This window comes from Suricata suricatta, chromosome 1, assembly GCF_006229205.1.
Source record: "Suricata suricatta isolate VVHF042 chromosome 1, meerkat_22Aug2017_6uvM2_HiC, whole genome shotgun sequence".
In the NCBI taxonomy this organism is placed as follows: domain Eukaryota; kingdom Metazoa; phylum Chordata; class Mammalia; order Carnivora; family Herpestidae; genus Suricata; species Suricata suricatta.
Genome location: NC_043700.1, coordinates 192,992,212 through 193,001,302, shown reverse-complemented (window position 1 = coordinate 193,001,302; position 9,091 = coordinate 192,992,212). Strand labels below are relative to the sequence as shown.

At 43.4% G+C, this 9,091-nt stretch overlaps 1 protein-coding gene across 1 annotated transcript in view; it reads right to left on the bottom strand.

Moving 5' to 3' along the window:
- Nucleotides 1-9,091, bottom strand: part of POLN (DNA polymerase nu) — a 155,966-nt gene that overhangs the window by 61,323 nt on the left and 85,552 nt on the right. Inside the window, exons 18-20 of the mRNA XM_029952606.1 lie at nucleotides 2,391-2,448; nucleotides 1,387-1,464; nucleotides 421-535 (exon numbers count right to left, since the gene is read on the bottom strand). Coding sequence (XP_029808466.1) covers nucleotides 421-535; nucleotides 1,387-1,464; nucleotides 2,391-2,448 — 251 coding nt within the window. The remainder of the gene's footprint in view (nucleotides 1-420; nucleotides 536-1,386; nucleotides 1,465-2,390; nucleotides 2,449-9,091) is intronic.

Below are 9,091 nucleotides of genomic sequence, written 5' to 3'. Positions count from 1 at the left end.
GCCCAACACCCAACAAAACGGGAGGCCGTGTCCCCAGAATTCTCTATGAGTGAAGGTCACCACCAGGCAGGGGCCGTCCCTTGTGGCCTGATGGGGCGGGAGTGTGGAGACGAAGCGCCCGAGCCCCGCACAGCGCACGTGCACCCCACAGGCGTGTGGAGGGGGTGGGCTCCCACCTGGAGGCCTCCAGCAACACCGGCACATTCTCTAGCAAGGGGCTTCGTGTTTGGTGGCGAGGAGCATGGGTGCTTTCATAATTAGGGAAATCGGCATTCTAGTTATCTACTCCTCTCTTCAAAGGGATCGACTAAAGAAACAATTTCCTTCTTATAAAAATAGCCCTGGAATAACTTCAGGCTTTTAAAAAATCATGTCAGCATTCCTGCAGACCTGATAACATTGTGAGCTCATATATCTTACCACTGTGAAGTCAGGGCAGAAAATACATCATCTTTTTCAGATTCCCGGAATAACTTCAAAAGTTCCGGATCCCCAGATAAGTGTGCAAGAATGCGCAATTCAATCTGTGAAAAGTCTGTGAGATAAGAGTCTACATTAATTCAGAATCCACGAGCAGCGTCCCGTTGTTGCTACCCACGGTCCGCCCACCCTCAACCTTCGATCCTCACTGAGGCCTCCAGAGCCACGTCCCCCCTACCCATCTGCCAGGCTCCTTTGGCCTCAGGGCCGCCGGCCATCTCTGTGTCTGAAGGTCTAGGAGACCCCCACCCCCTCCGTGAGGGGAGCAGTGCCTCATCCGTTCATTCTGTCCCTCAGACGTGTGCAAGGGCCTGCCATGTGCCTGGCTGCGCGCTCGGCATTTGTCAGGGAACAAAACGGACCAGCCTTTCTTCGGGGAGCCTGCGTTCTAGGAGCAGGAGACAGTGTGAGTTACCTGGTGTGTCAGAAGATGAGAAGTGGAAAAGACAGATCGAGAAAGGCGGCTGATGAGTGCGCGGGCGGTCAGTGTACACGTCCTTGAGGAAGTGACGTCCGGGCAAAGGCACAGAGGCGGCCCAGGAGGGAGCGAGAAGGTCTCTCGTGAAGAGGTTCCACGCTGGGCACGAGGTGGCCCAGCCCGCGCTGGAGGCTGGCACATGCACAGCGAGTGAGCAAGGGTGATGAGGACAGACGGCAGAAAGGAGAGGCAGACAGGGTGCGGCTGCGTGGGGGTATCTGGGGTCTAGACAAGGGAGGGACCCTGGGAGCAGATCTGCTTTTATTCACTGTGCACAAGAAATCTCTCCTTTGCATAAATACCTGCCTTAGAAGAACGAATTCTACAAGCATTTGTGAAGCGTTCCACTTTCAAACACAGGGACCGTGCGGGGTGCCGGACGTGAGCTGCAGGGACACCGGGGTCTCTCCGGCATGGCCTGCACGTACCTGCTGCCAGGAAGGTGTGGCCTTCCGGTGACACCAACATGCTCCTCGGGGAGATGGTGAGCACTCCGCCCTCCGCACCTGAATTGTTATTTCAAGGGCACTTGGTGAATCTGGGCGCCGCTGTTTCACAACCGGTCCTCACAGTCAATTTTAATATCAGTCCAAAGTCAAGAGTCCAGATTTCTGACTTTGTTGAATATAGTTTTTAACATAATTTAAAAATAAGTTGGTACTGAAAGTAAAGTGGATTTTCTGTTGTTAAAATCTTACATTGTATCTGGAATTCCAGATGAGGAAAAGCTCGAAAAATACGGACCTCTGAATGTATTCCAGTTAAGAATGGTCTGGAGACTCCCTGAGCCTCTCAGACCAGGAGACAGACTTTGGGGAAGTGAGGTCCCACGAGGCACTAAGATGATTTGAAGGGCAGCAGGAGACAAAGTCGCTATGGTCACCTCCATGGTCCTGCTTAAGTGTGACTTTGTGTATTTGAAAAGGACCCTTGTCATGCTTCAGTGTTCTGTGGTGACCCAAGCAGAAGCAGAGGGGGCAGAGCCCGGGGGGAGGGGCCACAGAACCTCCTTTGCTCAGATTTGAGCTTTTTCTTTTTTATAAATGTAACCAGCAGCACGACAGTGGAATAGCTCAAAAGAAAGAGCAGTGTTAGCGTTCTTTTTATCAACACGTCCAGTAGCCTTCAGACTTTCGTAAAAGCCAGTTCTGTTGTGTCTGTTGTTTTCCTCTACTGGGAAGCTGCTGGGGGAGAGATGGTGGGAGGGGACCGACTTTCCTTGTATAATTATCATCTATTTTAACTTGTGAATGTCTAAAAGGGAGTGCCACCTCAGTTCACTTTTCCGTGTGCACTGAAATCTGGGCTGTGCAGACGCAGAGAGCCTCAGGAAGGCAAAGACATGAGTTACACAGAAGAGCAATTATAAACACTTGTAGGTTTTTAGAAAATGTCACCCCAGACTTCAGCAAAGTAGAAAGAAATACGTTACCTTTAAAATTCTGCGGTTTAGTAATCCGAATTGGGTGCTTGGAAATACCTTGGATATTCTGTTAATAATGAGAGGAGAATAACTTTTGCTAAAATATCTACTTGCAAATTAATCTGTATCATTTAATAAAAATTTTTAAATGTTTATTTCTGAGAGAAAGAGACAGAGTTTGAATGGGGGAGGGGCAGAGAGAGAGGGAGGCCCAAAATCTGAAGCAGCCTCCAGGCTCTGAGCTGTCAGTACAGAGTCTGACGTGGGTCTTGAACTCATGAGCAGAGAGATCATGACGTGAGCTGAAGTCAGATGCTTAACGGACTGAGCCACGCAGGAGCCCCTATTATTTATTATTTTTAAAGTAAGCTCCAAACTCAATTGAGGCTTGAGCCCATGGCCCTGAGATCAAGAGTCACACACTCTAATGACTGAGCCAGCCAGGTGACCCCAAATCTGTACCATTTAAGGGCATTTAAAATGTGTCATATTTTATTAAATCTTAACAAAATAGCTAATGCCGACATATTACGCATAGGCATATTACTGCTCAAAACAAGTGTCTAATATGGAAACGTGACTCCGTTGACTACACCACTTAGAACGGTCAGCAAATATGCGAACGATCCTTCTTGACCCCAGCCTGTGCGGCCCTTACTGTCATTATACACGGTAATGCTGTTAGCAGCAGCCTAAATTACAAACTTCGTTAAAACTTTCTATATAGCATGCTAAATGTAGATTTCTGTGAAGTCTGTATATTGTAGTTTCCCCTTAAAAACGTGTTTTAAGATGAAAATTCTGGTCTATCCACCCTTCTCTGGTGCTCTCGGCCCCCGGTCCTGGCGTCGGTCCAGGCACGTGCAGCCGCCCGGTGGCTGGCGGCCACTGTGTCCACACCCCTGCAGCAGCTTGTAAGCACCTTCACACCTTTACGACGTGGACTGAGTGGCCACTGGCTTCTAGCCCGGTACTGCCATTCAAATCGAGAGCTTCTGGAGCAATATCCTTTTGTGCTCAGTAGTACCTTCCACAGAGATACTCTGCTTTGCCTGGTAATGGAACTCGTTGGGCATCGGTTGGTCTAGACTCCCTGAGTAATCTGGCGGGGCTGCTGGGCATCTCAGAGCCTGTGCCTCAGGCCCCAGCCCCGGGTGGGAGGCGCCGTTGCCCCAGTTTTTAAGGTGAAGATACTGAGGCCCAGAGGCTCTCAAGGTTTCTGTACAATAGAATCACGTGATATTTTAAAACAGTACCAGATATTCACATGATAAGCTCAGTAACAGAATACAGACAACAGAAAACAAGAGCCAGAGAACTTAAAGACAGACCCATAGACACTATCCATTGTAGGGGAAAGGAGGAAAATGTTGGGGCAACATGAACAGAGGCTCAGGGACCTGTGGGATAACGCCAAAAGTACAGTATGATGGTGTTATTTTATATTTAAGAAATATTTTTTAATGTCTGTTTATTTTTGAGAGAGAGAGCGAGTGAACAGGGAAAGTACGGAGAGAGAAGGAGACACAGGAGCTGAAGCAGGCTCTAGGCTCTGAGCTGTTAGCACAGAGCCCGATGTGGGACTCAAACCCACGGACTGTGAGATCATGACCTGAGCTGAAGTCGGATGCTTAGCCGACTGAGCCACCCAGGTGGCCCTATAATCACATTTAATTAAAATACTCTAAACATACCAATTAAAAACAGTTTGAGTGCACAAATATAAGATGCAACTATATACTGTCTATAAGAAATCTAATAAGATTTAGACAGATTATAAGAAACGGTTGAAAGAAGACACATGCCACGCAAACACCGATTAGAAGACATCTAGAGTGTTTATACTAATGTAAGACAAAGCAGCATTCAAAACCTGTATAAAGAAAATATCATGGAATGATAAAAAGGTAAATTTACAAAGAAATATAAATTCTAAAGGTGCAGACATCTAACAACAGGACTTAAAAACACACAAAGCAAGAACTGATAGGCTTGCAATGAGAAACAGACAAATCCACAATTATGTTGTAGGCGCAAACATCCCTCTCTCAGTAACACGTAGAAATGTGAGATAAAATCAGCAAGGATAAAGGAGACCCAAACACTGTCAACCAGCTTGACCTAACTGCCATTTATAGAAACTATGTCCACAGACGGCAGAACACTGGTCCTTGTCAAGCGCACCTGCTACACTGGTCAAGATGGACAACACCACAGCTTGTAAAATAAGCAGACTCAGAAGAACTGAAATCATTCAGAGTATGCTGGCTTACCATAATATAGGCAAACTAAGGATTATCTGAAAACTTCACAAATATTTGGACATTAAACAATATACCTCTTCATTAGTCAGGAGTCAAAGTAGAAGTCTCAGGGGGATTTAGAAAGTATGCTGAATGGAGTGCAGAAGAAAACACACAGTTATCAAAATTCATGGGATGTAGCCAAAGCAGTACTTACAGGGAATTTTATAGCAAAGAAAAAGAAAGGTCTCATATCAATAATTTTAGCTTCTACCTTGAGGAACTAGAAAGAGAACAGCAAATTAATTCCAATGCAAGAAAAAGAAAAATAACAGAGCTGAGATTAATGACATTTATTTTTTTTAATTTTTTTAATGTTTTATTTATTTTTGATACAGAGAGAGACAGAGCATGAGAGGGGGAGGGGCAGAGAGAAAAGGAGACACAGAACCGGAAGCAGGCTCCAGGCTCTGAGCTAGCTGTCAGCACAGAGCCTGACGCGGGGCTCGAACCCATGAACTGAGATCTGACCTGAGCCAAAGTCAGAGGCTTAACCGACTGAGCCATCCAGTCGCCCTGTTTAATGACATTTAAAACAAAAAAACAATACAGCTGACCCTTGAAAACACGGGCTTGAACTGCACAGACCCACATATACATGGGGCTTTTTTTTTTTTTTAAATACCAGAAGACTGTAAAATGTATTTTCTCTTCCTTAGAATTTTCTTAATGGCATTTTCTTTTCTCTAACTCATTTTATTGCATAAATATGGCATATAATACATATACAGAATATGCGTTGATCAACTATATTTGTTATTGGTAAGGCTTCCGGTCAATGGTAGGCTGTTTGGGGGAGTCAGATGTCCTGTGTAAATTTTCTACTGAGCTGGGGAGTCAATTCCCCAATGCTTGTGTTGTACTGGGGTCAACTATACAGAAAAATCAGTGAAACCCAAACTGGGTTCTTGTGAAAGACTAATAAAAAAGATAAACCTCTACCTAAATTGTTCAAGAAAGACAGAAGAAGGTGAAAATGATCAATTTCAGGAATGAAAAGCAGGTATCACCACAGAGCACACGGACACCAATGACAATAAAGGAACTGTATGAGCAAAATATTCCCATGAATTTGATGACTTAGATGAAGGGGGTGAGTTCCTTGAAACACAAACTATCAAAATTCACTCAAGAAAAAACAGGAAATCTGGATAACCTACATCTATTAACAAAAATTGACTCTGTAGTTAACCTTTCTGTAAATAAAATTCGAGATCCAGATAGTTTCAGTGGTGAATTCTACCAGTAATTTACGAAATAAATAGTATCAGTGCTACATGATCTCTACCAGAAAATAAAAGAGAAGGGAATACTTTCTAACTCATTTTATGAGCCAGTAATATCCTAATAGTAAAACCAGATAAAGGTATTTCAAGAAAAGAAAACTACAGACCAATATCCCTCATGAATATAGAGAGAAACAATCCTAAACAAAATATTAGAAAATCAATTCAGCAATAGGACAACTGTCAAGACCAAGAAGGGTTAATCCCACAAACCACAGCCTTGGTTGGTTTAACATTTAAAAATCCATCAGTGTCATTCCCTATATAAGTACATTGAAGAAAATCATATGACCTTAATAGATGCAGAGAAATCATTTGAAAAAATTAAATATCCATTCATGATAAAAACTGCTTTCAGTAAACTAGGAAAGGGAAGAAATTCTCTACCTTAATAAGATGACTCTGTGACAAAATGTAAAATGAACCCTAGCCCTGATGGTGGAAGACTTCGTGTCTCCTCCAGAGATAAGAGCAGGGCTCAGATGCCTGCCCCCAGCACTCCAGTCAACACAACAGAGGAAGTCTGAGCCAGTATGATAAGTCAAGAAAAAGAAAAAGCACACAGTACAAACAAAAAGAAAATGGCCATTACTCACCGAAGACATGATTGTCTGTGTAGAGGGACCCATGGAAACAACAAATAAGCTTCCTGGAACTAATAAATGAGCTGACCAAGGCACCAGGGAATTAAGTCAACAACATACAAGCAATTATATATTTACATATTACTACTGAACAATTGGACACAGAGATAAAATAAGCAATGCCATTTATAACAGTACCCCCAAAATACCTAGGTAAAAATCTGTATGCTGAAAACTACAAAATCCTGATGAAAGCAATTAAAGCCCTAAATAAATGGAAAGATATATCATGTTCTTGGATTAGAATACTCAATATTAAATGCCAATAACCCCCAAATTGACCTACAAGTTCAACACAATCTCAACTGAAATCCCAGCAGGATATTATTTCATGGTCATCAACGAACTGATTCTATAATTATGCATCAGAGGTCTAAATGTAAAACGTAAAACTCTCAAACTTTTAGAAGAAAACTTAAGAGAAATCCTTGTGATCTTGGGTTAGACAAAGAGTTCTTAGATACATACCAAAAGCATGATATCTAAAACCCCTGAGTAATTTGGCTCCACCAAACTTTAAAAAACCTTTGGCCTGGGGCGCCTGGGTGGCTCAGTCGGTTAAGTGTCTGGCTTCGGCTCAGGTCAGATCTCACGTTCGTGGTTTCGAGCCCCGCGTCAGGCTCTCTGCTGACACCTAGCTCAGAGCCTGGAGCCTGCTTCCGGTTCTGTGTCTCCTTCTCTCTCTGCCCCTCTCCCTCTCATGCTCTGCCTCTCTCTGTATCAAAAATAAATAAAACACTTAAAAACAAACAAACAAACAAAAAACCTTTGGCTTGAGAAGGAAGCTGTCAGGTGGGAATAAAAAAGCAAGTCTTTATATGAGGATAATTTATTATTTTTTTTGAAAATCATATTGGATTCAAAATATATGAAGAACTCTCAAAAAAAACAAACAATAAGCAATGAGAGGTATTTGCAGAACGGCAGAAGAGCCTACCAACTCTTTCTGTGAGGTCAATACTACCCTGATACCAACATTAAATACAACATCCTCCATAAATAAAGATACAAAAACCCTCAACTAAATATTAGCAAACTGATCTAACAACACACAAAAAGGATTATATATCCATGACAAAGTAGAAATACAGAAATACCAGGTTTGTTTAAAACCCAAAAATAATTAATGTAATATGTCATATTAGTAGAATAAAGGATAAAAAACTCCCAACAATAAAACATTAAGAGCATCTGATAAAATCCAACACTCATTTACATGAAAATATCTCAACTTTCTAGGGAAAAAAAGGAATTTTCTTAACCTAAGAAAGAACATCTATAAAATTTACTCACTCAGAGTAATTTCAGTCATAGCTTATATAAAAATAAGACGTGTTCTCTACCCAACAGAATGCCGAATGAGGACCAGGTCAGACTGGAACTACGCACCCAGCTAAAGGCTCCTGGTGCGCACAGAGTAGTGTCACTGTCACCCAGCAGACAAGCACACAATTCCTAACATCATTTCTCTCAGGACTCATAAAACATCAGCTTTTGTGAAAATCGCTTTGCCACAGGGAGAAACAAGTTTCCTACCTGCTCTGAGAAAGCAGTACTATTAAGTTTAAATGCATTATTTTTAGATGAATATGAAGGAAGCCTTTTAATAACTGAATGCCATTTTTATGTTTTATAATATAACAAATAACAGGGTAATAGAAACTTCACTAAATCCCTAACTTATAAATAGCACGCTTTGTTAAATATGCTCTTCTGCAGAGCATGACCGGAGACGGGCGCTGGCCCATGCCAGGCTCTTCGTGGACACTGCCTTTCCCGCTGCCCCGCTGCCCCGGCACCAGCCAGATCTGCGAATGCCGGCTCATGTACATGGGCTCATGTTCACAAACGTATACAGGAAATGCCACAGAGCTTCTGGGCTGGCCTCTGTGATGAAAACGGCGATTGGACAGTCCTGTCGCTGGAGCCTCACGCACAAATCAATGCTCACATGTCTGTCTGTCAAGGTGAACAATGAGTGCACATGCACGTGACTTATCAAAGACCAAGCGTGATCGAAGTGACCATAGTGGGGTGTGACAGGCAACAAGAGCCTGAAATATCTGGGAAGGAGTCAGACCCCATTTGGTGGCCATATGCCCGGTGGCGAAACCTGGAGGCAGGACCCAGCACACTGGGGGTGTAGGCGGAAGCACGGCGTGATGTGCCCATGGGGGCACCCAAGTCAGACATGACTAGCAAGTGGATGCTGTCGAAGACTAAAACCAGATTTTATTTTTTTTCCATAATATTTTATTGTCAAATTGTTTTCCATACAACACCAGTGCTCTTCCCCACAAGTGCCCTCCTCCATCACCACCACCTCTTTCCCCCCTCCCCCTTTCCCTTCAACCCTCAGTTCATTTTCAGCATTCAACAGTCTCTCAAGTTTTGTGTCCCTCTCTCTCCCCAACTCTCTTTCCCTCTTCCCCTCCCCCCGGTCCTCCATTAGGTTTCTCCTACTTTCCTGTTAGACC